The sequence below is a fragment of the Halichoeres trimaculatus genome, unplaced genomic scaffold, assembly GCF_033239565.1.
Source record: "Halichoeres trimaculatus isolate MK-OKI-2021-1 unplaced genomic scaffold, fHalTri1.1 fHalTri1_scaffold_6, whole genome shotgun sequence".
NCBI classification, from domain to species: Eukaryota; Metazoa; Chordata; class Actinopteri; order Labriformes; family Labridae; genus Halichoeres; species Halichoeres trimaculatus.
Window position 1 is genome coordinate 7460896 of NW_027437184.1, and position 27422 is coordinate 7488317.

At 38.7% G+C, this 27422-nt stretch overlaps 1 protein-coding gene across 1 annotated transcript in view; it reads right to left on the reverse strand.

The window, feature by feature from the left end:
- The window catches only part of castor2 (cytosolic arginine sensor for mTORC1 subunit 2), a 33843-nt gene extending 14118 nt beyond the window's left edge, over positions 1-19725 (reverse strand). Inside the window, exons 1-3 of the mRNA XM_074673047.1 lie at positions 19409-19725; positions 6179-6249; positions 3195-3388 (exon numbers count right to left, since the gene is read on the reverse strand). Of these exons, the coding sequence (XP_074529148.1) occupies positions 3195-3388; positions 6179-6249; positions 19409-19521 (378 nt within the window). The 5' untranslated portion in view covers positions 19522-19725. The remainder of the gene's footprint in view (positions 1-3194; positions 3389-6178; positions 6250-19408) is intronic.
- Between the last annotated feature and the right edge of the window lie 7697 nt (positions 19726-27422).

Below are 27422 nucleotides of genomic sequence, written 5' to 3' on the forward strand. Positions count from 1 at the left end.
TCAGCTGATGCGCGTACCCGCAAATGCGCCCTGTGACGCGCTTGGCAGCGGACCAAACCCCATTCAAAAACTAGAGTGTTTTTATTAATAGCACTTTGTAGACCACATCCCCGCCCATCTACACCTAGGTGATCACAATATATTTTTTTTTTAGATAATGCAGCACTAGTTCGGCCAGTCAAATCATCTGATCAAAGCCAGTTTAATTACTTTTATCTGCAGCAGAGAGCGCTCACAGCACTTTTTTTTTTTTTTTTTTTTAAGAGCGCCTGGCTCATCAGCTGGCTGAGTACGCATCACGATGATGCGACTACTCGAGTCACGTGAAGCGTGCTTTGTTTTGAGCTCATATTGATTTTAATACACCCATTCCACAGAAACAAGTTACAGAAAGCAGGGCAAACATGTCCAAGAGACTAAAACAGAATACACTGGAATCCGGCTAGCCTTTGGTGTAAAAAGTTGATTTGTTTTTTTCAAAAAATATACATTTTTGTTTAGAAAATGCTGATTTCACATCATTAAAAGATATTTAAACAACAAAAATCTTGTGTGACTTGTAGCCTAGAAAAAAAAAAAAAAGTAAAAAAAGCATTTAAAAAATTTTGCTTAGTGCGCTCATCATGAACCTCACCTGTTCCAAAATCCTGGCTTTGGCCCTTTAGTGTGTATTTATAAAAATTGGAGAAGTGGTCAAGGGCTGTGGGTTGGTTTCAAACCCAGACCGCCTGCCTCAAAGACACATGAGGCCAAACTGGTGTCTGTAAGTTATATTTTATTGTCAGACAATCCAATCTTGGTCTCTTTTAACATTAAAATGTACCAATAAAAGCATTTTTTGCAGCCTGGAAGCAGTTTCAGGATAAAAATATCTGGATAATCACGTCCTACCTTTATGCTAATGAAACTGTGATCTTTCATAAACCATATGAGGCTGTAAATATTAATATCCCTCTGTTTTATAACCTTCTCACAAAAGCTATACTCGATTAATGGCTGTGGTGTGTTGTGCTGTTGTGTTTGGTCCCTACAAAATAAAGTTATTCAATTTAATTGGATCCAACAGAAGCATAAAATGACACTAAACAAGAAAAGCTCACAGTCATTTACCAGATTTATTTTGTTTTTTTTTTCAGCTTGTGTATCATAATATCTGCTTTATTTATTCTCCTTGCTGTAATGGACTGATTTTATTCTCTTATTTTGAAGAGAAGAACATTTTCCCTCAATTTCAAAGGAATAATCCTGCAGACTTCTCTGAAACCAAACCAGTGTTTGTGCCAGCTGCATTGTGTTTTTCATGACTCACTCTTTGCTGTGTGGGATCCAATTTACCTTCATACGCTCGAGGGATTCATAAGAAACAATGAATTTATATAAGCCGCTGATAGCGTCTGTAATTTTAACTCTCTGATATCAGCCCTGCTGTTGAATGTTTGCTCTCATGCAGATGTATCATGTATATTTTGTTACTGCTCAGGTAAACAGAACATTTCCTACAGCTGCGTTCACATCTCGAGGTGGTTAGACCAACGATGGTTTCAGTCAAACAAGGAGAATTAAAGGCATTGTGCACTGTGCTGTGGGACAAAGGTTAAAATAATTGTATAAAAATGTTTCAATAATGCATCTTTAAAACAAGGTTATGGTTACTTTTGGATTTTTTTAACAGCTGATTTAAGAAGACTTCATAATTTCGGCTTTAGAGCTCATTATTTTAACATTTTATCTTGTATTTGGACTTTCATAATCCATAGTTTTGACTTTTGTATCTCAAAGTTTGACTTGTCATCTCTAAATTTCCACCTTATGACTCATAGTTTTGATTTTTAATCTAAAAAATTCGGTTTAAACTCACAATTTTGATGTAGTGACCCTTCATTTTGACTTTTTATGTTATAATTCAACTTTCTATCTCATGATTTCAACTTAATGTCTCAAAATTAACTATTTGTGATTGAGGATGGGAATATGCCCTTATCGATCCTGCTTATCGATCTGATACTTTATTGATTCTCTTATCAATTCCTGTTGTGAATTTTCTTGGTACAAAAAGTAGCTTTACAGATTTTCTGTGTCAACAACATTTAATTGAGTTTATACTGTAAGTGAATAAAATGTAATTGGTCCTTGAGTCTATATATTTCTTGGCATAATCATACAAAAAACAGGTAAAAATTGCACACAATGTGACGTTGATGTACTGTGTTGTAATATATTAAGTAGGCCATCTAGTGTCTTAAAGTGGTTATAGCAATGGTTTAAGTTGTTTGGAACCTTTCCGTTGTTATGAAGTCAGCCATGAGCCTTTCTATTACCCGTTAACTTTTGACATTTGAAATTCTCAGTATTTTTTACAAAGAGTTGATGTGATATGTTTCTGTGATGAAAGTCGAAATTCTATTCTGAAGCTGAAGTTATACTGATGTATGCTAACTGCTAGCATATCAATGCAGTTTCCCATCAAGCTTGCGCTATTTTGTTATTTTGGTAAATAAGGTGATTTATACCATTTCAAATGTACTGAATATGAAACTTCAAGCTGAAAATCCTGAATCAGAGTTTTCTTGGAAATTTTATCTAATTGCTAAGCTAAGCTAGCTGCAGCAGACTAGTCGACGCAAGGCCCAGCGGCTCCAGCACAATGTAAAGAATTGATTAGGGAATCGTAAAGCACAAAGGCTAACAATATCCATGGATTGAAACATTTCTTATCCATTCTCAACAGGAACCGGTTTTCGATTCCCATCCCTAGTTGTGATTTGAACAAATATACTTGAAATTTAGGATTTATCCCACAATTTGACTAAGTATCTATTAATTTAGACGTAGTATCTCATAATTTGAGTTTTAATTGAAGTATTTCAATATTTGGACTCTCTCATTATTTGACTTAATGTCCCAAAATTTAGATTATTTATCACATAATTTGACGTTTTGTCTTCCAAAAAATGACTTCATATTACTTTATTTCAACTGAGTATCTCATACTTTGATGTGGTGTCTAATAATTTGGATTTAATGTCTCACAATCTTAACCTTCTGATCCTAAAACTTTTGCTAGACTTGATGTACAGACTTGAGGGCAAGCCTGAACTATTTTTTTTGTATCTGACAGAAAGTTGATGTTCAACAAGAACTGGGTCAGATGAAAAGATTCGAAAGCATCACCAACCATCCTTCACTGAACTCACCAGAATGAAATCCGTCTGATACGTCGACAGCATGAAAACAGAGATGTTGTGGTCGGCCAGCGGTGCGATGACTGATTTAGCGATCTTGGTGACTCCGATGGGCTGCGAGTTGGACGCGTTGCCGCCTCCTGACACCACATTGAGGGCCAACCACGTGGCATCAGCGACACTGATGTGCTCTGACTGGGGCAGCTCTGGGAGTGGATACAGAAAGGACAGGTAAAAATAAAAGTGGTGTTAGAGGACGTCTGGAGGATCTCTGAGAGTAAACAAACCCAAAAGTCAGAACAGAGTCTCGCTGTAAGGCACTTTGAGCCTTCACATCAGGGCAGTATAACTTCATTTATAGCAATAATATTTCATTCACAGCTGCAAAAGTCATGGTACATTTCTCAACACCAGTTTGGAATAAATAGACGAGAAACTGGGTCATGAGGGTGAGCAATGTTCATGAGGGTTTGTTCCCTCTTTTTTATGTGCTCTACTTCTTGTTTTTACATAGCTATTGTCCTTTACATGTGGAGTTGTTTTACTTTTCTGCTTTCAAAAATCATGGAAAATTCAACATTCTTCACAAGAGTCAGTAATTAAGCTGCTCCTACCATTCCAGCTGTTTCACCTTTGGCACCAAGTTCTTGACCAGGAGGATGTATTAGAATTTAATATCATCATTTTGGAATTTTACTTCTGTAGCGTCCCCTCAGCATTGTCATGTTTGTTCATTGAGACGACTCTGTCCTTCATTTATTTTTCTGTATTTGAAATGTGGTGGTATTGAGCTGTTTTTTCTTTTGAGGCTTGATCAAAACACTTTTGTTTCTGCTATAAACTCAGTCATATCTGATTAGCCATTGAATTTAAAAAGGATGATCAGAAGCTGAACTGTAAAAATGAACACAAATTAGTCAAACTGAAACTGAAATTTAATTTTTAATTTTTGAATTTAAAGGTAGAGTCTAGAGGATTTCCAAAAAGAATAGAATGTCAACTTTTACAGGAATACCCTGCTCGATCCTCTCCTATGGGCCTTTATACATGTGTGTCAGTGTCACCGTCTGCCTCAACCCCCTCCTCTGCCTGTATGTTGACGTTTTGGTTGTTTCGGGATGTTTTTGGGCGCAGATGTGGTTACCTCAGCAACTGTATGCCCAGTGTACTAGAGATTTTTTGGGTTGATTATAGTGATTAGAAGAAGCTATTCTGAGAAGCTACTATAGTGGATTTAGCACACAGAAAGAAAAACACAACCAAAGTGAAATGGCAAACAGATAAAGTTACGATTAAGTTACCTGCAAAGTGACGACATCCTGCCACTAGACTACAGTGTTTTCACATGAGTGCCATTTTCCAAACCATTGGAATTGAGAAATAACACAATGATCCAAAAATGTCCAGGAAGAGAAAAGTTGATGCAGATGGAAGATTGTTTCAAGAAAGATGGGAAGGCGAATGTGTTTAATGGAGAAAAAACAATATGAGAACAGTCTATGTTGGCATTTTGACACCAAACATGGAGCTAAGTACGCCAAAGTGAGCCTTCAAGAAAAACAACAAATAGTGCAAGATTTAAAATGCAAACTGCAGTCACAGCAAGATGTGTTCAAGGAAAGCTACAACCAAAAACAACGCAACAGTGAAAGCTAGCTTTACTTGGGCTGAAGAAATTGCGTGGGCAAGTTTTTTTCAGAGGGTGCATTTTTGAAACAGTATTTTTTTAACATTACATTTAGCTACATTTTATACTGTCTTACAGTTACATCTGGCTCTTTGAGGGAAACCATTATGTTGATGTGGCCCTCAGTGAAAACGAGTTTGACACCAAGGAGGAAGAGCCCAGTTTGAGTGTTGAGTTTACTAACAAGTAAGGAAAAGTCCTGCAGACCCTACTTTTAAGGAATTTAGAGAGCTGAAATTTCAAAGCAGATAAATTTAATAAATTCTTAGATCATGCTTTTCAAATTAAATATAACAACTCAAATTCAGTTTGTTGGCAGCCTGTATGATTCTCCTTGAGCTGCTATTGAGCCTAATCTAAAATTTATTGCTGCAGTCATCATGATTTCATGTAACATATTTCAAAGATTCATTGCACAAAAGTTTACAGTGATTACAGATGACTAACTTCCCCTTTCCTTATCAAAAACTGGAATCATGTGGAAAGGCCAGGGATTACAAAAAAGGAATGAGGAGGATGATTTTTTTTTTCAACCTTTAAAGTTGCAATTCAGTTCACAGGAATAAAAGAATCACTCTTTTATTTTTGAGGGAAAAACAAAGGTCAGTGGTGGCGCAGTTACAATGTACAGAAACCCTGATAGGTCAAATTACATAATTACGAGTTAATTTGAGCTGTTTTCTGGAGCTCTTGACTTATTTTTCTCATTATCTCATTGGCAGGTCAGTCATGACTAACAGGTTTGAAATGCAGTGAAGTAAGTTGAGCACATACCTCTTTGTATTACAGCTTTATTATCAGGTGACCTTGAGGTCATTTCTCAAGTCAAAAATACACTCAGTGTTCACCTGAATATTCATCACATTAGAAAATATCCATCAGTTAAACTTCATCAGGATCCATTCTCAGCAGATTATCTTGTTTTGTCTGTTTCACTCTGCTTCTTTGTGTTTGTTTAGCTGGACAGAGAGCAGGCAGCAGCTCACTCAGAGCCAGTCATCAGTACAAAATACCTGCACCTGTTATGCAACACATAGCCTGCGGTCTCCAGGGTAACCAAGGAGGGTCACCCTGGGAGAGGGTGTATAATGACATGGATTCACTCAATCAGCCAACCACGAAACCCGGCGACTGGCAGCTTGGCCTCACATCCATAATGACAAAGTGTGCTCAAACATTGGCGGCTGAAGCTGCTCGCTGCTGCAGAGAACCAGACTCTGAATGCTCTGTTTTTTTTTTTTTTACCTGCTGCACCGATCTATGGTTGCCACAGTGACTTTAAAGATCCATAAAAGAGAGACAGACCCACCTTTAAAGCCTTCCTCATCGACGATTATGGTGTAGTCCTCTGGAGTCTCCGTCAGACTGAAAAACTTGCATCTGAGAAGAAAAGAGACAGAATGATGAAGCAGTGGATACAAAAAGTCCAAACACTGGCTTCAGGAGTCGTTCCTCAACTCAATCCAGTGATTACTCCGACTTCCAGCTCTGCTGCCCGGTGACGCATTCATAACACACACATCAAACAGTGTTTGGAGAATTGAGGTGACAGTTTCATATGAAAAGATGCATCAATGAGATGTTCAGGGACCTACAAAACAACACAGCTATGCCTGTAAATGTCTCCTCCGTCACTTTATATCGAACACAGGACTCATAACACAGACATCAATAAACCTCAGAGCTGCAAGGTTCGGCGCATTAACCTTCTAACACACAAAAAGAGCCGTGAGAGGAATGCTAATGACGGGAGATGTTTTTTAAAAATACATTAACCAAAAGGGTAACGGCCCATAAATCACACCTCCAACTGACAAACATAAATTATCACATGATCTCTGATGACGACAACTGCAAAATTAATTGTTCAGTGATGCAGTCGTGTGGCTTCAGGGATGGAAATATCTCTGAGCTATCTCTGTAACTATCAGAGGCACAGAGAGAGATGTTTTAACAGTCACACAGATACAGTCTTCTGACTTTGTTTTCCATTTCAAGGAATTTCAGAGCCTTTTATGACCCCAACAAACCACCAGAAGCCAGAATCCAGCAGAAAAATGTCTCTATTTTTTATCAAACAGACTGATTTCTGACTAAATAAGACCTACACCCTCACATTTCTGCTACTGTAGCTGCAGAATTTTGTGTTTGCTGTGATTTTCCCGCTGTTTAATTAAATCTGACAGATAAAGATACCTCTTCACTTTATTAATTTGTTTCATCTAGATTTAATATTGTTCTTTTTTCTAAACTCTACCTTGAAAGGTGACCTTTAGTGCTTTAAAAGTTGTCTTGAAATAAAATGTTTCCTTATTGTTACTAGGGCTGGGTTACAAACGCTTCAGTAGTACCATGTACCAAAACATGCCTTGTCTTTCTGTGCCAAGTTTCTGTACCCAAAGGTTGATCACGTGATCAAGATTTGATAACGCCACCATGGTTGCAGCATGCAGGTTGTGGCCAACTTAACGGCTCCTTTTGCATCTGTTTTTGTTGTGGAAAAAGCGACTACCGACAAATCTAACGACTTTTCTGGGGTTTAGAGACTGATGTGAAACATGTTTTGTGCTCAGGCTCACTTCACTTCTCTGCGCTTCAGAGAGATGAGCTGTTTAGCGTGGTACACTTTAGGCACAAGCATAAATGCGGACAGGGCGCGTATAATCCATGACGTATGCTACAACCTGAGAAGACGACTCCATGCTTACACTTTTCTCTTATGGTCAATTTTGATGGTTCCAGCCCCAAAGAATGAAGGAGAAGGATCATTTTGACTTAAAAAAATGAGAGGAAAGTTCATTTACAGTTTAAAACACAGGTGCACTCGGTTTATACTGACCTGTCACTTGTTCGCAGCTGTTTTTTTGCATAGGGAACTATTTGTTGTTTATTCTTATAAGAAAACTGCCCGGAGTGGAAAAGTACTACAGCTTCAAGATAAGACTCAAGATTTGTACCCTAATGTGTAATTTAATTTTCTTTTTGTTAAATCTGACATAATAAAATTGGTACCGAAAAAGTGTTGTTCAGGAGCCAGTATCGAAATGAAGGTATCAATACCAGTACAGGTATCAGAAATAAAAATAAAAACTGGTAAAAGTGGCTTATTGTTCTTAAACTTGTAACTGAAAGACAAGCTAGCTGACACTTATGGTCTATAGGTACTTTCCAAGCCACTGACCTACAAAAGTGGGCATCTCTTTTTGTTTAAAAAAAGTAAAACCAATAAGACTCATCTTTTGCTACCGTGCCTAATTTAGTATTCTCTTTATTCTGTATAGTGGGAAATTTCGGTGACTGTTTTTGCTTTGCTGCTACTGTGAAGAGCTACAAACCTGCCTTTGGTTGTCTCAAAACAATAACGATAAAGAGTTGTTCTATTCTAAAGTGAAGCTAATTGAAATAACTGCATTCTTTTTGTTGGCCAGCAGGGGACTACCTTGCAAAATAATAAAAAAAAAAATTGTTGAGTGGATGAAAAAAACAGTCCTTTACGTTTTTAGTGATTTGTCACCCTCCAGCAGAGAGAAAATAAGCCAACAAAATGCTTAAAACTGCAGTTCTTCAAAATTCCCATAGAGGTTGTCTAACCTCTTATAAGAAATGAAAACAAAACTTTTCAGACAAAAAGAGGACTTGAATACAAGGCAGCTAAATAATATCTTCAAATCACCACAACAATCAGACGTGAGAAACATTTCTACCAGGTGTATTAAGTTTTAAAAGTTTGACCACAGCCCATCTGGAATGACTGGAGAGATGGATTTTTTTTTACCTATACTGTAGCAAGCCACCAGGGGGAGCAGTTTTGAGGCAACCTCACTTCGAGCCTCGCAAGATGACGTCCATTTTTTTTTTACAGTCTATGTATTAAACCCATGAGTTTTGTCTGTATAAGGGCACGGGTGGCTTGACTGAGAGGCTGGTACTGTCTGCAGAGTAGTTCACATTGATTGGTCAATTGACTGTTGAGTGGCCAAATTCCCCTGTCCTCTTGTACCTTATTCTTTCATTTAATTGGAGAACAATTGGAAAGTTTCAGTATCTTTGGGCACCTTTTCAAGTTGGCCCTTTATGAACACACTAAATATTTCTCAGACATTTTGTCTCCTTTTCTTCCCATGTGTAATTTCCTGTCTGGTACAAAGGTCAGGATGTTTCAAAATAATGCTTTCTCACTGGGCATGAACCAGGCCATAATCTCGATTGGTCCCGACCGAGACCACCTCTTTTAGTTGGACCATGGTCTGGCTGTCTGGTCTGAACCAGGGTCCAGGGGAGGTTTCACACTTATCATTTTGGTTTGGACGACACAAAAAAGTAAAAAAGTCCGGACCAGCAATGTTGGCTTGAATCGGTGACATCACAAAGACTACATCCAATAATCAAAAGCCCCGTTTCCACCAAGCGGTTCAGTTCACTTCGTCTAGGCATGGCACGCATTTTACAGCATTTCCACTGACCGACTAACAGATCCTAAATAACCGAGACGAGCCGTCCAACTTTTTCCCACCCTTCTGTAGGGGTGCCAGACTGAACCGATCCACTGAAATGAAGCTTGATTGCACTTTGTAACAAAGAGCCACATGGAAATCATAAAGAGGACGAATTACAGGATGTTTTCCAGCATTGCTCTTTGTTTACTGTGTTGTGTTTTTCTTCTTCACTGGATTTATTAGCGGGGTACACTGTGTTGGCTGTTGACACCCAGCTTACACGCTGCCTACCACAAGGGAGCACGGTTGGCTGTGAAAACACAAACAGGACCAAGCTTAACGGAGCCAACCTGTACCAAATCGTACTGATCTAAACTGGACTGCTTGGTGGAAACAGGGCTATAAAGTCTTTGGTTTTTCGCATCATGTTACTCTTAAAAGTTTCAAAACAAAAGATTTCTGCATGCTGGTTTAACTCCTGGCGTGTTTTAAACAACTTCTCTGAACAGCTTGTTTGGAGAACTTCACTAAACGTTTAGTTTTTCCATCTTATAAAGACGATATTGAAGGACACAGCATGATCTTCAGAGCACTCATTCACAAACACTATTAATCTTTATTTTTGTATTTTTGGTGAACACAGATCGGATTCATCTTGTTTGGAGATTTAGTTAAAAAAATAAATACACCAATTTCTAACTGGTTTTATTTTGTCAGTGTTTTTTTATGATACTTGGTGAAACTTCTTTGTCTCCTTTGTGTCGTCCTCAGCACACCACTCTTTCTCTTAACACTTAATATCTCAATTACATCTCTGTCTGAGATCCAGCTGTCAGGACTGAATGCTGCAAATGAAAGATATTGAATGGGAGGAAATAAATAAGCTTGAAATTACGCCCAGCAGACTTTCTCCAGCACAAAGGAAAGCAGTCAGCAGTGGGCTGGATAAACAGCATGCACAACACTACTGTGCTAATCACATCATTACAGAGCGGCCACTGAAGGCTCACACGTCAGATTTGGCTGAGAGGTGTGAAAAACAACAGGAGGATAAAAAAGAGAAGACTCCACAATGGCTTCTGTGGAAATGGAAGCTCATCTCAGAGTGAAACACGCCGTCCGATGACTTTGATTTGCAGAGCTGGGTGATGAGTTTTTGTCTTGCACCTGGGTTAATAATACCCCTCTAATCATACGAGCACTTTTTAATGACTCGCTCTGTTCTGTGGCGCCGTGCTCCATCCAGATTAATGGTGAAACAGCAAATCACTGCACAGATTAAATGTATTATCCTGCACAGAGGGGGAGATCACTGCACATTTATCCTGCATTACTCACATTCTGTGTGCATGTAAGGAACTTCACAGGGAGTCTTCAAATGAGTTTAAGCTGTGCACAAGACCGTCTCAGGCAAATAACAAACATGTTTGTGAAAAATCAACCTACAGGAGGGAACACGCTCAGAGAAATCATGGGCATTAGTGTGATTAAAAAACGAATCCAAACCAAATAGAGCAACACGAACAGTTTAATAGTCACCGCAAACTAGTTATCATCTCAGTATATTGCAAAGTTTGCACTTCACCTCATTTTTGTTTTTTGTTTTTTGTAAAATTCCCTTCCTGAGCTTTTTGGAGCAGCAGAAGTTTCTGTGGTTTGTCATTTTATGGCAAAGGTTACTGCTCTCAGATATCCTATAACCAGCGTCTAGGTTTATACCAAAGCATAACCAGGATATTACAAAATAAATTTTTAAGATGAGATAATCCAATGGGCTGCCTTTTGCAGCAGCTCTCTCTTCTTTCTCCGTTTCTTGTAATTTTTTCGTCTCCTTTTTGTAATCTTAGTGGATCATTACTTTGTATGGCTCATTTGTTGGTCATGGACAACAAACTATTGTGGCTTCAGTGATACTTTTACTACTTTTTCTCCTGTGTTTGTCTGGAGATCCAACATGTAACCATGGCTGCATTATTTACATGTGAACTCAGCTGTTAGCAGCCTGTAGCTTATCAAAGCTAACTGGTGTAAGGCCTGATGTCTTCCCACAAGGTGAGGAGGAGGAGGTGTTCTCAGGTATGAGCTAAAAAGTGACGACATCGACCTGTCCTTCCATCCATCGTTATTTGGAACATAAGATCTATCTCCAATAAGATGGACGAGCTAGCTGTGCTAACCCAGCAACAGAGGGAATACCAGAGAGCAGAGTAACATCATGCTATTCACAGACATGGCTAACAGAGCTAACATCAGACGCCAACGCCACGTTGGAAGAGCTTCACCTGCTGTGAGCAGACAGGATCCAGGAGACAGAGACTGAACAGACTGCTGAAGAAGCTCAGTCCTGGACCCTGTGGAGGTGGAGGCTGGCTGAGTGGACAATGATGGACAAGCTGTCGGCATCTATTTTCTTATGGACCTTTTTGCACTTTCTATACACTTTCTTACTTCTGTTTTCTTGATTACTGCTGTGACTTAAATTTCATTGTACTTGTACTTGTACTTGTTACAATGACAATCAAGTTCTATTCCACTTGATTCTATTCTATTCCATTTTAAATATCACATAAACTTATATTTTTTATCAGTAAGTAGTTATTCCAATATTCAAAATCACAACTGTAAAGCCTTTAATTATCCGACTTGCAGTTGAACATTAAGGTTTTGCAGGTGGCAACTAAAGTGTGACTGCAGCATCTTTACTAACTCCTCAGGAAGAAACGTTGGTATTAGCTGTCCCAAATGACGCTAACTGGCATCATCATCTGCTTTGCATAATTGGCCACTGGCATGTAATTGTCATGGATGCTGTGGGAGAGCGGGAAAATTATTAGGGATGCACGGTAATGTCGGTAAGTTATCGGTATCGGATGATATTGGCTTAAAAATAAAACACTACAAATTCTGATAAAATAATTGGCTGAAGCTGCAGATAGTTTTTGCACTTTTTGTGATTTTGTTTTCACAATGCAGATTAAGTAGTGCCACATTTGGTTCCTGTTTTAAGTCCAACTTGAATTTAAGCAGCAGTCTGTGAGGTACATTTAGCAGACTCATTTAGGCATAATTTACCTTTTTCCAAAATAAACCATTTTATTCACTTGGCGTTAACTGCTGTACAGTTGCACTTCTCAAACGTTCCCTGTAAACAGAGGTTATGTTTACTGACTGTCAATTGTGAAATTGGCAAAATTTGCCCTGGTTGTGGATACTGTTATGATTTTCTCAGGAAGAGTATCATCCAGCTTTCAAGTTGAATTTATCATTTGGAATTTTATTTTTATTAATAAATATACAACTCTAAGTACATATTTTCCTATTTTGGACAAGAAATGAATAATACACAACAAATGTGATAAGAGTATCCACCATAATACAATAAGCCACTTCCAATACAGAAGAGAGTTGGTCATCTCTGCAGTTATCTGCACAGAAAAATATCGGAATTGGTATTGACTAAATGAGTTGTTGAATATCAACATATTGAATATCGGCAAAAAATCCAATATCATGTATCCCTAATAATAATGTCGAGGAATGGTCAGAAAGTGACTTAAAAAACACTGTAAATATGTTTAGAACTACAAATGAATGTTCTGTTGATTCCTCTTCTTCTTTTGCTTCAGGCAAGCTTAAGTGACCCAAAAGAAACACATGAATGTACGGTTCAATTGCATGCAGTCACCTGCTCTGGCTGCAGCTGGGAGAGACTTTTGTGTGAGTGGAGGAGGACTTGTCTGCCTGTGAGTTGTTAGGAACAGGAGAAGAATATGTTCAATAAGTGCTTTCACACCGGTTTCCAAACTCTAGAAAAAGGAGCTAGATTTGTCATTGAGAACTTTTTTAAATGAGTCAATAGAGGGGTCTCAAAACTTGCTCAACATAGCAAAATACTGCTAAGTGGGCAATGCTGGTCTATAGTTTGGAGTCAGAAAATAAAATTCATTTTTCTTTTTTGGCTAAATGTTTCTTGGCTAAATTATTCCAGGCTCTTTTGAAACAAAAATCTTCATTCAAGGTTGTATCCTTCATTTTTTGGGCCGAAAGAGCAAATGTTGCAGATAAGTTTAAGCTGTAGTACAGAAGAACCAGAGATACTTTATCCATCCAGCTTCTCGAGTTTCAACTTATTCTGCCCAAAAGGCCTTTTCTGAATTTCTGTTTCTGCTTTGGGATACAAAGCATAAAAAGCTCCTGGGAATGCAACACGTACTATCCAGAACTTTTCTCTGTCAAAAACAAAGAGATAGTAGCGTCATCAAGTTTGAGATCAAGTGGTATACTTTGAATGTCAAATGCACTCTGTGAGTACTGATGAGCCTGTGTAAGAGTTGCTGCACAACAATAAACAACAGTGTCATCTTTGAAAAAATGTAAAATAGCTCTGGATCCATAAATTTGGCCCATTTTATTCACATAAAGAGCAAATAAAGTGAACCTAACACACTATAAAGTATGAATATTAGAGTTGTCAGAGAAAGTACTAAAATGTAATATCAGCTTCCTTCTGAAGTCATGTATCACAACACCAGATGAATTCACTTCCTTTAAAACTTTGTCTCCACCAAGTCCCAGGAAAATGTCTGACTCATGAGCTGCTAAATGTTTCACCTTGTTCACAAGCTAGGTGCTAACTTTCTCTGTGTGCAGTTTTTTATTGCTTGGCTGATGGTACTGAGAGGGTTTTGGGGACGTTTTCCTCAAACAAACTGCCAGCTGCTGGAAATCAGGGCAACATTGTTGAAGTTTTTAGGCTGGAAAACATCCAAACGAGGCTGAAATCTTTAAACTGTTGAGAGGATCTAAAAGTTTACGATTTTTTTGTGAACACAGACAGTCGTAATTTTTACCCTGACCTCACTTCAGCATGCATTCAGGTGTGTGAACACAGCAGGAAGTATTTGTGAAAATTCCCTTCAAGCCGGCAGGCAGGAGTGATGGAGGTGATAAATAACATGCCAACAGTGTAAACCCAGAGGAGCAACATGTCACAGGAAGAATAATGAGATCTGAGATTGGAGAAGGAGAAACATGTTCAAGACCAAAGCAGCAGATGTCTGCACGTCTGTCTGTTTCCTTTGGTGCTTTTTTGACAGCAGGAACTTTCTCCCAGAAGTTTGTCCTTTTCCACCAGAGGAACTAGGGTTTAGATTTAGTTCTGGGTTCATGAATAAACCCCCACTTTTTGTGTCGAACGCTGAAAACATGAGAAGACAGCTCTACACCTTTTCTTAACTACCTTGCTGCCCTCTGAGTGTTGACACTGTTAAACCTGTGGGTCAAAGCCTGGTGTGCAAACTGAGCATGCTCAGAACACCTCAAGCAGTTTGCATCTGACTGAGGAGAAATGGCAACTGAATCATCTAGGTGTGTTAGTCTTTCTGTTGTTGCACTAAATTGAATTAGTCTGACTAACATGTTTATACGTATTTGAAAAATCCAATTTCAGTCTGACTAACAATAAATCCAGTATTTGTTGCAAAAGAGAAACTTCTGCAAGTTTCATGAGTGCTTGTCTTAAAAAAATCTTTTATTATGAACGCAAAAATGTCTCAAACTTTTAAATTTTGGAAACAAATAAGAAAGCAGCGTGTCTTCACTACAGAATTAGAATGACTGTTGGTATCAAAATCCAAATATTGTAGTTTTAAAGATTCATTTTTACAGCTTTTCCAACTTGACTTAATACTAAAAGTTACAAGTGGTTGTCATGAATGTAAGCAACAACAAAAAAGGAAGATATTGTTGTTAAAACTGCAAAAAAATGCAGAGCAGTCAAACTAGTTTGATTAAAAAAACCAGGAGGCCGAACACAGCTCAGCACCCTGATAAGGATGAAAGTCTGCAGCTGAAGGGGAGGAGGTTTAAAGGTGTGCCCAGTTTTTTGCTCCAGCAGCATGACACGGACGCTGGGGGTGTAGAGAGAAAACTCAGCTGGAAGGAAACACGAGGAGGAGAGAAAAACACAAGAAAAATAAACCAGTTGCAAAAGCTGGAGTCACCCAAAGGACACTGAAGTCCTTCAGTTAAAAGATATGAACTTATGTAATCGCTAATGGACGGCTGCCATGACAAGCAAAACATCCAACCTCTGAAAAAGGTGCACCGTTTAAGAATCCAGTCCAAACACTGGAGCCTTTGTCCAGCTCGCCCTGAGAAAGTCTTGTTTGTTTCCCTTACATCACATTCTGTCTCTTCTCAGTGATTTCCTGCTCACTGTAACTGAACTGAAGGAAGAACAAGCTGCAGAGAGAACCGATGCTCATAATGGTGCTCATATGACCTGGAAACCATGGGAGGGAAATTAAACAAAGGCCAAGTCCAGCATGCAGAGCTAACGTTACAGGAACTAAAAATCAGATGCTTATACGTGCTGGCTCACTCGTTGGTTTCAAATCACGAAATAATGACTAATGATTCTGAGGACGCATCTGACATTAACCCTTTCAAAGCACCCTTTTAGATGTCACTACATGCCAGTCTGAAAAAGAATCACTTTTCTGGTGAAAAATGTATTCTTGAGGTAATGTCCAGTTTTTTTTTTATTTGAATGAACCTTTATTTAACCAGGAAGAGCTCACTGTGATTAGAGGTCTTGTTCTTTGAGACAGTCCTGGCTGAAACCTGCAGCAGCTTACACAGTCTCAGATAAACAACGAGCAGCTGCACACACAAACACACAACAACATGGTGCTAGTGACCCTCATACATTAAAAGAGTCAGAGACAGTTCGTCAAAATCAACCACAATCAAAGAATTATCAGGCAGAGCATCAACAACCAGCTGCTTCTGCCTCCATGCAGACTCTGATACTCAGATTAGTATCTTTGCGTTTTGAGTCTTTAAAACATAAATTTAATTTCCAACCAATTAATCTATTGGTGAAAAAAAACAAACGTATTAGTAAAATTCAGCCAAAAACTGGATCACAAAATTTGCAGATTTAAAAAAAAAAAGAATGGTTAGCAGAGTGTGGCTAACATTAGCAGAGCTAGCACAACCGTCCTTTAGCCCTTCTTAACGGTTAATACCCACATACCTGGACTGGTAATTTGTTGACCTAGCTGATAAGGCTGTTTAATAAGGGCGTATTCAGACCTGAACTAATGGGTCCACTTTAAACGGACCAGGGTTTGTTTCCCACACTGGTGCGGACTTTTCATGCAGGTGTGAATAGACACAAACGAACCCTGGTGTGGACCAAACAACTGGACCGAGACCCACTTTTTGAGGTGGTCTCGGTTAGCTTCCAAACAAACTCTGGTACGGTCAGTGGTTCTCCGGTGCAGGTCTGAATACAAACCAAGGTCCATCCACCTGATCCTCTGTCTTCTGTTTAACCACGATGTTATTAGCATGTTGTGGGTCAGGACACGCAGAGCATAGCGTCTCCTTGCTGCGCGCATTCGTCTTTGCTGTTACAAAATTTGAAACGGTGTTGTTAAGCCTGCTTTGAAGGAGCTGCTCTTAAAACTGAAATCATTTTGCAGCTCTAACAAGAGCACAAACACACATGTTTACCTCCATTTCTGGGTCTGTATTCTGTGTGCCGCCCTTTGTCAGTGCTGTCCAATGAGAGCACTGATCGTCACACACGAGGATGTGTTTATAGAATATAGTCCACTTGCAAAAAGTACAATCTGAATACGAACTGCACCAAACGAAAAAAAATAAAGTCCTCTTTTGGTCCGGACCAAACAAGTGGACTGAAGGACTTTTCTGGTCTGAATACAGCCTTAGTCAAAATATTGCTAAACCATGCTGTGCTATAAAATTCTATTCATTATCTGTGCTTGTTTACATCCAGGTAGTAGAGTCTTAGTCCACAGCTGACCCTCACTGCCAGTCCAAGTCATTTGTCACATGTCAATCACTCCCTTTTTTGCAGTTTCCTCTCAATTTGTCCTTTTAATGAAGGCAAAAATGGGTCCTCAAAAATAATCCAGTACAAAAAACCTGAAATGAGTTTTACCACAGTGCATCCTGCCCTGACTAGTGGTTGTTGACTGCGCCACAGCTTAGAAAAAGTTCACCAGCATTAATGGTCTGTAAAAACAAAAATATGAACAACTAGTTTAACCAACCAGGATTTCTGTTGCTAGGATGATGACTTTACTCATTAATTTCACCAAAATGCACATCTGGACTGTAAAATGTGAAATAATTGCTATCCTCTACACTTAAAACAAGCTGATGCTAACATTAGCAGCATATGTCCTTGTTTTAAAACCTGAATTAATGATTTTACTTTATAAAAAGTGAAAATCAACAAAGACTACAGCCAACATTTTGCTCTTAGCTAGTTTTGGCTGCACTCTGTGGCTGTGTTGACTGTTTTTACCAACTTTTTCACAATTTTGATGTTTTTATTGCTCCCTATCAAATAACTTCCATCATAGCTGATATCTAAGCTCTGTGATACAGAGCAGTTAATAGTTACTTCTTTCAAACTGACATTATCAAATCTACAGAAACACAGTTCAGTGGTGACAAACCTTCATTTATCATCAGTTCCTCACAGACATCCACACAATAAGTTTTGCCTCCTCTGTATCAGACTCTCAAATAACGGACACAAAATGTGCCAAATAAATCTCTTAGATAGGATCTGACAAAGAAATCAGCCTGTAAAGTTTATCAGCTGATTTGGGTTTATGGGAGATATAATAATGTTTTAATAAATTTACAGAAGTTCAGCCAGAAACTGAGGAAAACAAAATTGTTTCTTGAGCCAAGTGCACTTTTAACAACCCTTTACAGACCAAACCTAAGGAGATTTCTGGACAAATCTGAAGTCCTACTACTGGGATCAACTGGCCTTTTCATGTCTAACTTTGCAAAATGATTTTACAAATGATACAAATTGTTGAGATGCACCTGCATTCTGCTGCTACAGGATGCTATGTGGACATGCAGCTCTGCAGCTACACTTGTGCAACCGCCTTGGCAGCTGTGGCCGACCGTTTTCCACCAACAAACAAACCAGTTCACACTTTGAAAGCTATCTGGCATGGTTGGAAATAACAGAATATGTGTTATGTTTCAGCAGTCCTGACAGCAGAGGGTGTTTCAAGCAGCAGATACATCACAGTTTAACAAGAGGAAGGATTAGACTTTGCAAGGTTGACAACAAAGGATCTGATGCAACTCAATTAAAATTTAGGGTAAAATAGTCACTTGTAGGTATTGATTATCTGCATTATTTCTTCTTTTAAAATGAGCCTTTTATAGTTCTAGGAACACCAGTATGAAGATTAGCTGCTCTGTATTATGCATTTGAAACCTGATTTTAATTAAGACCTTTTAATGGAAAAACAAGAGGAGGTAGCTGTGCAAATGTCACTTTCTCTTTCCTGGAGCTACATTCAAAATGAACAAAGGGTGCAGTTTTAATGACTTTAAAGCAGTTTTATCAGTAACTTCCCAGCACAGAGAGACTTTTGATGACCAGTGTGTGTGTCTGTGTGTAAAGCTGACAGTGCAGACACAGGCAATGTGTCAGCTAAGTGAGCTAATTTGCTTAGGTTAGTATCAATAGACCCTGGATGTAATAAAACAGTACAACTACAGAGTTATGGTAAGTGTGCAGGCCTGCTGTGATGTAACTTAAATGGTTATTGAATCAAACTTTACCCTGGTTTACTGGCTCATTGTAGAATATACTGTAATGGTGACTGCCTTTCTCTGTTTGATAAAGTTTAGTTGAAAATATCAGTGTGACAGGGAAGACACACACACACATGCACACACATACAGTAGAGACACACACCCCCACTGGCGGCGACCCAGCTACAGATGGCACAAAGCTACAAAATGACACTACAGAACAAGGATAGGCCTGGAAACTGGTGGCAGAGACTAAACACACTCTTGACTGCTCCCAAAATAACACAAAAAGCTGCATCTATAACCATTAACACAACTGCAGGAGCAGAAACGAACACCATTGTCTTTAAAGACAGACACACAACTAAACGTGCAGCCCCGGACATTAGTTTGCTTTAATGTGAACAACAGCAGGATCCTCGCAGTAAACACGTCCAGCTCTGAGCAGCATGTTAAAAACAGTACAGAGCAGATACCTTCTCTGTGAAGTTACCTACCTTGTTTTGGAGGCCAAGAAAGCGAGTTTTATTAATCCGTGAGTGCAAATCTGGATCCCCTCTTTTTCTATACTCGCCACTTTCAAGCTGTGCTCTAAAATATGAAGCTCCATCTTTTACGTCTTCTCATTTGAGGAAGGACTAAATTGTAAAATAAAATAACCTAAACACTTTCAAATAAGATGCATAAATAAATAAATACACTCATACGGCAGGCTAAGGCGCTTTAAATACAGAAAGAAAGAGCGAGGCAGGGTGGAATAAAGAAAAGCAAAGAGGTAAAAATGGACCTGCTGTCAAACCTGTGAGGGGACCGCTTACACTTCCGGTTGCAAAACTTCAAAATAAAAGTACCACGAGTGAAGACGTTTTTTTCTGTTAAAATGAAAATATATATAAATTTTAAATCTTCAAAATATATATAGGAGACAAACATTTGCACTGCCTAAATTTGATCAGTAGCCTTAAGTTAGCTTCTTCTTTAAAATAAATAAATAAATAAAATAAAATAAAATAAAATAAAAAAATGAAAAAATAAGTAGGCTTACTAGTGTTTGAAACCCAAACTGCCTTACTGAAATTGTACACTGAATAAAAAAAGGTTGCTTTCGTTTTGGGAGCTACGAGGAATAATGTCATTACTTATTATTTAAGTGTATATTTAGTTATTATTCGATGAGTATATGAGTAAAAAAGAAAATACTTAAGTAATTTTAAGGTACTCTAAAAATTCAGCTACAAAAAACAACCTACAAGCCAGAGCTATGAACTATTTAGACAGACTCAGTATAGTGTTCGCACTGACATCACACGTTGGGTCGTTACCAGGATGCGCGGCCACATTGGAGGTATGCAAACATAAATATTAAACGAACGGAGATAGAAGTGTGTGGTAAAATACAACTTTAAGATGTCTTATCAGCCAGTGGATCTGAAAGAACACACAGAGCACACTAAAACTCTGTTTGTAGGACCCAGCCAGCAAGAAAAATTACGCCTTTTTAGCTGGAGGGAGGAGTAGACTACACTTTTCGACAGTGAGTTTTACTTTATTGCCATTAATTAGCTCTTAATCAAAGTTATGCTTTATCATAATGTTAAGTTTTACTAAAGTGCGATTTTAACAAGCTATTGGCAGAGAACTATGAACTACCTGACAGGAAATGTTGTCAACAGACTCAAATGCTGAAATCAATGACAGATCATTGCCCTGGAAATTGTGATGAGTTTAGCTAGCCATAATATTCTCCGTTCTTTGGTTTGCTCTCCTCACCCCGATCAGCGATCATCTTTGGTTGTCAAAAGCATATAAATAGCTTTTTCTTGGTCCGACTGATTTTGTGAAAACACTCTATTGAGGGTTTGATGTGTTTAATGAATGTTTTAAAAAGACAGTTTCAGTTAAAGCCCTTTTTCTTATGAGAAGAAATCATTATTTCCCTCATTTCCAATGTCCTTGACATGCGAGTCCACCTGCAAATTTTAGCTTATGAAATAAAACCAAAAGTATTGTGAAAAGAAACATATTGAAAACAAACATTCAGTATTTTAACCGAAAATTTATTATAGTAAACACTGTTTCATTGGCCAGTGATTGGAACAACCCATAACCCTGAAATTTCAATAACATCATAGTTTTTACAGTGTATTTAAAATTTGTCTTTTTATTTTGAAGAAAATCCTTAAAAACGGAAGTGACTTTTCCTCCAGGCTCCCGTAGCTTTTCAGACCTTTTAAATGTGAGAGCAGAGGACCGCTGTTCCCCATGTTTGCTCTCCGACTGGAATAGTTAGCAGCTGGTCGGACTGAAACAAACAACTTGCCATTCAAACTAAGGGGGCGGGTCTGCTATGGCGCTGGGCATCATGGGAAACGGTGTTCTCTTACAGATCTGTACAGGTAGGCTTGTAAACAGAGTGAAAACACAGCATATTTCAGTTACTGGTGGGATGATTCATTTCAAGAATATAGTCAAAAATAACCTTTGCAATGGCAAAATAAAGTACCTTACATTTAAATTTAAAGAGAAAATAATTTAAACTAACTCATAATCACAGTTAACCCCTTTTTTTCTCTCAAAATAGAGATAAACAAATCAAAATCATAAGTAAACATCAGGAAATTTCTCATTATTACTACAAAAAGGAGAAATATATATGTTTCTGAATGTTTCTGCAGAAAATATCTGTAATAAAGTTGTAATAAAGCCATAAAATGAAATTTCCAAGGTGTTGATACCCTCAACAATAGTGTCTGCTTTTGTTTAGCTGTTAGATAACTTAACTATAATGATAATTATTAACCATAGCATCACATCTATCATTCTCAACATACATCCCTGCCTGTAAGAGCCTGCAGCTCATGGCCATGTTTTCAATGTGCATGTACTGCTCATATAAGCAGCCATTATTCTTCAACAGTTATTCCTGCAACGTATGGAAATGTTGCAGGAATGTGTACTTGTTGACCTGGTTATTTCCCTTTTCTTTGTGAAATGCATTTTTTATGAGTAGTCATCAATGACACTTATGCCGTTTTGTCACACACCAGTTACATGCTGCTTGAGTCACGTTTTGGAGCGAGAGCACTTTCAGTTTTCAAGGTTAAATTCAGAATAACTGGCATCCCGTGGAGCCTGCATGTGTAATTGGTTAGTCCCTGCTGCGGGGCCACTGTGGAAATGCATTTATTTATGGAGCTGAAAAGCACTACATGATCAAAGTGGGCAATGTTGGGGAAAAATTCCCTTGATTTAAGTCAGTCTGCATCCACAGATACATTCTTTAGAGGTTTGAAGATGTAGATTGTAAACAAGATTTCCTTGTTCCCTGTTATTCAGCTGTAAGACGTTTGTTCTAATTTCTCACCTAAGGCTGGATTGGCAACTGGACAAAGACAAGTAATTGTTAAAGATCACCTTTCCTAAACTGATTTATATCATCTTTCCACGACTAACACTTCCAGTGTCAGCACAGACACAAAACATGTAGTGGCAGACTGGTTTCCTATCACATGCTGGTTCCCTGGTAGCATACCGCTGGCCACACCACATGCCCCTGAGCCACCATATGGCATATGCTGCTGTTCCACCTTCATGTTGTGTGACATGCTAACATCATAAGGCACCAGACATTTTTCAATCCAAGCCATCTAAGCCAAAGACTGCAATGTTTTTCTGTCATGTATGAATTTAGTCACCTTTAAATTCATTGTTTAGGACCATGTGCACTCCATATGGAAAGAGTGGTCATAGATTAATTTGCTAATGTTAAAATGCAAAGCTGATTAAATGCAGCTCTTTGTCAGACACGTCTGGGGAAGAAAACTGCCAGAGGGCATGTATTAAGATTTTTCCTGTTTTGTTTTTAACTTTTGTGCATGTGTATGTTTGGTTCAATAAAAAACACAAAGTGACTACTGAAGAGTTTCCCTTAACACATCTTGAGTCCTCTTTGCGCCTTGTAATTGATAGATCTTCCACTTTTTGTTCTCTTTTAAGACTCAAGATTCAATGCTATTTATTTTTTTCCTGGGGGACATTTGTTATATAAACTTAAATATTATGCAAAAATCACTTAATTAAGTCTTTTAGTAAAATTTGTGGGTCTTTGGCTTTCAGCCCAGCCCACAAAATGTTGACAAAATTTAATGACAAAACCTGTACTTAGTACAGCTTGTGAATGTAAAATCCTGACCTAAAACGAGCTGTTTGGAATTTCCGTGATTGCTGACGTCACAGCGATTCCCTTTTTTGATCAATCAGGAGCAAGTCTGACCTGATTGGTCCACGTGCGCAGATACCCCTCCCCCTCCCCTCCCCGCTGCTGTTCAGAATGCCGCAGTTGAAGTGCTGCGCAGTTGTTAGCTGTAAACAGCTACACAATTCCATGTTCAAGCTTCCCATCTCTGAAGAAGACAAGACTGAGTGGCTAAAGTTCATTTATCAGGAAATGTACCAGCTACACTCAGTAAAACTGTGCATGTGTGTGCTAGTCACTTCACAGCCGACTGCTTTTCCAACTTTTGACAGTACAACAGAGGACTAGCGAATAGACTGGTCCTGAATCCAGGCGCATTACCAACCATCCACCAACAAACCTCGGACCCTGGAAATGTGAGTATTTTAAATGCTGTGTGCTGTGGAGCAGATGTAAGAGCTTTTCCATCAGTGTCCCCCCTGTCTCTGTGTTAGCTTCAGGATGCGCTCTAGCTGCGGTTAGCCTGTTGTTTTAGCCTGTAATGTCACGGTAAACGAGCTTTGCTGTTTTCTAAACATTGTTCACTCGGAGCTCGTGGCGCCGCTCTCAGTGACGTGGAAGAGCGGGGCGGTATCAGCGGTGGCTCATTTACATACGAAGGCCACGCCCACTACATCAGAGCGTTCTGAACAGAGGGGCTATGAGAGCCTGGAAACAATGATACCAAAACATGTTACTAACATTTCATGGAGACATAAATGAGCCATAATAAACTGCAGAAAAGGAGCAGAATATGGGACCTTTAAACTTAGACTTCCTGTATTGTCACTGCACAAATTACACAGCAGTGCATTTGAAATGAAATGTCGTTGCATGGCTTCCTGAGTGTTCTCAGATAGTGTATACAATGAGGACAGTGTAAAAAATATAAATATATGGTATATGAAATTAAAAAATACAAATACTATCAAAGTTAATACTATTGACATAAATATTTACATGGTAAATTGCACAAAATAGCAACAGTTTTGTACAAAGGACTGCCAGATAAACTGCTTATAATACAGTAAATACTAGGCATAAATATGATCATGTCACACTTGTTATGCATTGCCATGTTCAATGTGTGTATTCCTCTTATTGATCCATCTTTTGCGGACTAATCTTGTGTCTTGGAGTCAATAGTTATCATGTATGTCCTATTCTTAGAGATCCTTGTCTTGTGTGTTTTCCCTATCTCTGGCTTTATTTTGCATGAGGTAACAAACAAAAAACAAGGACCCAGCTGTAGATATCTGAAAATGTATGTAGATTAAAAAAGGAGGACGAAGCGTGTCTTGGACTCAAAAAAACGGTGCAAGTTTGAGGGGCTCTTTAGGTTGGGGTACATGCAGTATTTGAAATCCAAGAAACAAAGATTCAAGATTTCAAATCTTAACTTTATTTTAACCCAATGCATTTCAGCATCGAGACTTCATCAGGGGATCAAAAATGTTTTGACTTCTCGATGAAAGCGTGATACCAAAACAAGCACCCATCCCCACTGATAGGGGAAGGGATGAGTTTAATATTTGTTGAGGCGTCTCTTATATTTAATTAGAAACCTGTGGCGTTGACCTGACGGTAGCAGCTCGTACTGAGAGTACAGGACATCCGAAGGGTCAGCTGTAATCTTCTCTCTGTCTGACCCTCTTCTCCTCAGAGAGCTGTTGAGCATTGGATGCTCTTTCACCTCTAGTCTGCCAAAGTTGTCGGTTGCACCAGTGGAAGTTATTATGTCCTCTGAAACTTCAATTCAGCCCATTTTTTGTCACATGATTTTAAGAAAAGTTAACAAATCATCTTGCTTATTATAAGGAGTTCGAAAACTTCAGGTTGAGTCTTTTCCAGTCTGTCATTTGTTGGGTATTTCCATCACGAAGAATAAAGCTGGGCACAAACACTAAGCCTCCGCCTCTGAGCCCCAAACCCCGAGGCGAGCAGTCTTGAAGTCCTTTTTAATCCTGATTTGAATTTGGACAAGCGTACCAAGAACGTCACCAAAATTCAGTCTTCTTTGAAGTGTTACATCTTTTCTTTCACACATACTCAAATTTATTTTTCTGGAGGTTTCATCACTTCCTGCTTGTTTCCTCGGCTCTTATAACCAAAAATTTCTCCTCCAAAGCTTTAAATCTATACTCCACTGGAACATCTAAAGCCACTGCTATGGCGAGTGCACTCCTCCTGAATAAGTCATGGCAGCACTGCTGTGTGAATTGTTTGTCACTGAGGGCTCATGTCACCAAAGCATTTTCAGCCAACACTCTAATTGCAAAAATGATTAGTTTCAACAGCCCACAACAAAGTATTAATTAAGCAAACAAAGATGGGAGCTGTGCTGAAGCAACAGAGATGATGTGATCTGGAAAAAGAGTTTCTCTCGTGACATGAAACTGTTGTGCTGCTATTCCTCATATGGGTGTGCAAAAACAAGTAAATACTTAATCAATGACCAGAATGATAGCTTGCAATTACATTTAAAGGGAATAAAACTTATATTTCTACCAAAACGGGTGAAGTCTTTGGTTTGTTAACAAGGGGACTGATTTTTTTTTGTTTGGAGGCTGTTGAGTCACTGGAGTAACTAGTGTTTAAAGAAACCCACAACTCTCATCTCTACACAATGAAGCAAAAGCAAAAGTATCCCAAACTACAGGTCCCAGATCATCCTCTTGAAGCTTTTTCCAAAAGTGTTTCAATTCCCTAAAAACTCCTAAATTAACAGCATAAATATTTACACCTTGGGAGACATTTATAACAACTGTGCTGTCTTAAATTCATAAATAACACAGCCATACATCCATGTGTCCCTCAATTTTTTCCCAGTTTTCTGAAGTCTAGTCAGACTTCTCCAGGAGAACATGAACCCATTACAAAGCGAGTTAACAGTTTGATCGTTAGGACAATAGCACCACGTAACAACAAAGAAATACATCACCTTTGTGGCCTGGGATGAAAAGTTGTCTCCAACAAAGAAAAGTAGTGTTAAAAAAGATCTGCTCTCCAAAACAAATGCACACCTTGGCAAGAGTCACATCTTTATAACAATGGGTGACGGTGCTCAAGTGGAAATAGTCCTTATCCTGAAAAACACCACTGTGTCCAACCAAAGGTGTCACTACAAAAATTGTCTTCACAGACTTTAAAATATTTTAAAAGTTTTAACGTGAAGCATAAGTTAGGGTTATGGTCAACTAAACAGGTGTGGGCTTCTGGCCGCCAGGTGAAATTTTTGATGATATAGTCATTTCAAATTCTGGGTGATTAATTAACTGTTTGGAACCATAGACTGTAAAAAAAGAATGGACGTCATCTTGCTTGGTTCGAAGTGAGGTTGCCATGAAAACTGCTCCCCCTGGTGGCTGGCTGCAGTATAGGATAAAAACATCCATCTCCCCAGCCATTCCAGATGGGCTGTGGTCAAACTTGAAAAATTGATACACCTTGTAGAAATGTTTCTCACGTCCGATTGTTGTGGTGGCTTGAAGGTATCATTTAGCTGCCCTGTAATCAAGTCCTCTTTTTCTTGAAAAGTTTTGTTTTCATTAGTTACAAGAGGTTAAAAACGAGGCTGTGCGTAACGTTTAACGATGATTGACAGCTGCCGTTCTCATGTATTTTTGTGGGATTGTAAAATATGTCAGGAGGTAGAGTCAAGAAGTGATTAGACTCTCAAAAGAAAAAAATATATATATTTTTGTCACCCGGCTCCACTCAAATTCTCCCAGAATCCCTCACAGTCTCTACTGCGCAGACTCTGGCTGCAATGGCGACGCCTGTGACGGGGGTGTTTTGGCTACAAAACAAAACAATGGTAAATGGCGGAGCACATGCATTTTATGTACACAAAATCTGTTCCTAAAATTCTAGCAATGTCTTTTAACGGAAGAAACCTCAGCAATTACAAGTGCAAAACAAGGCAAGTGTACTGTGAGCAGGAAGACAGAGAATGCTGTAAGGAAGGTAGCAGAATCAAAACTAGTTCATAATAGTGCAAAATACAAAAGGGACAAGGGCAGAGACAGGTAAAAGCCAGACAGATGAGTGGAACAGGAAACAGCTGAGATCAATCTGGCAAAGAATTGGTGGACAGAGGAGGTTTAGGCCTGGTACACACATAGTTGGGCATTTTCAAAAACGAATATCCCCCCTTTATTTGTTTTTTAAAAATGCTTTCGTCTACATGCATGCCAAATCCGTACTTAGCAGTGTCTTCCAGACGTGAAACCTGTGCCAGCCAATCAGAATGAGCCCTGTCATTCAGCTGTGACGTT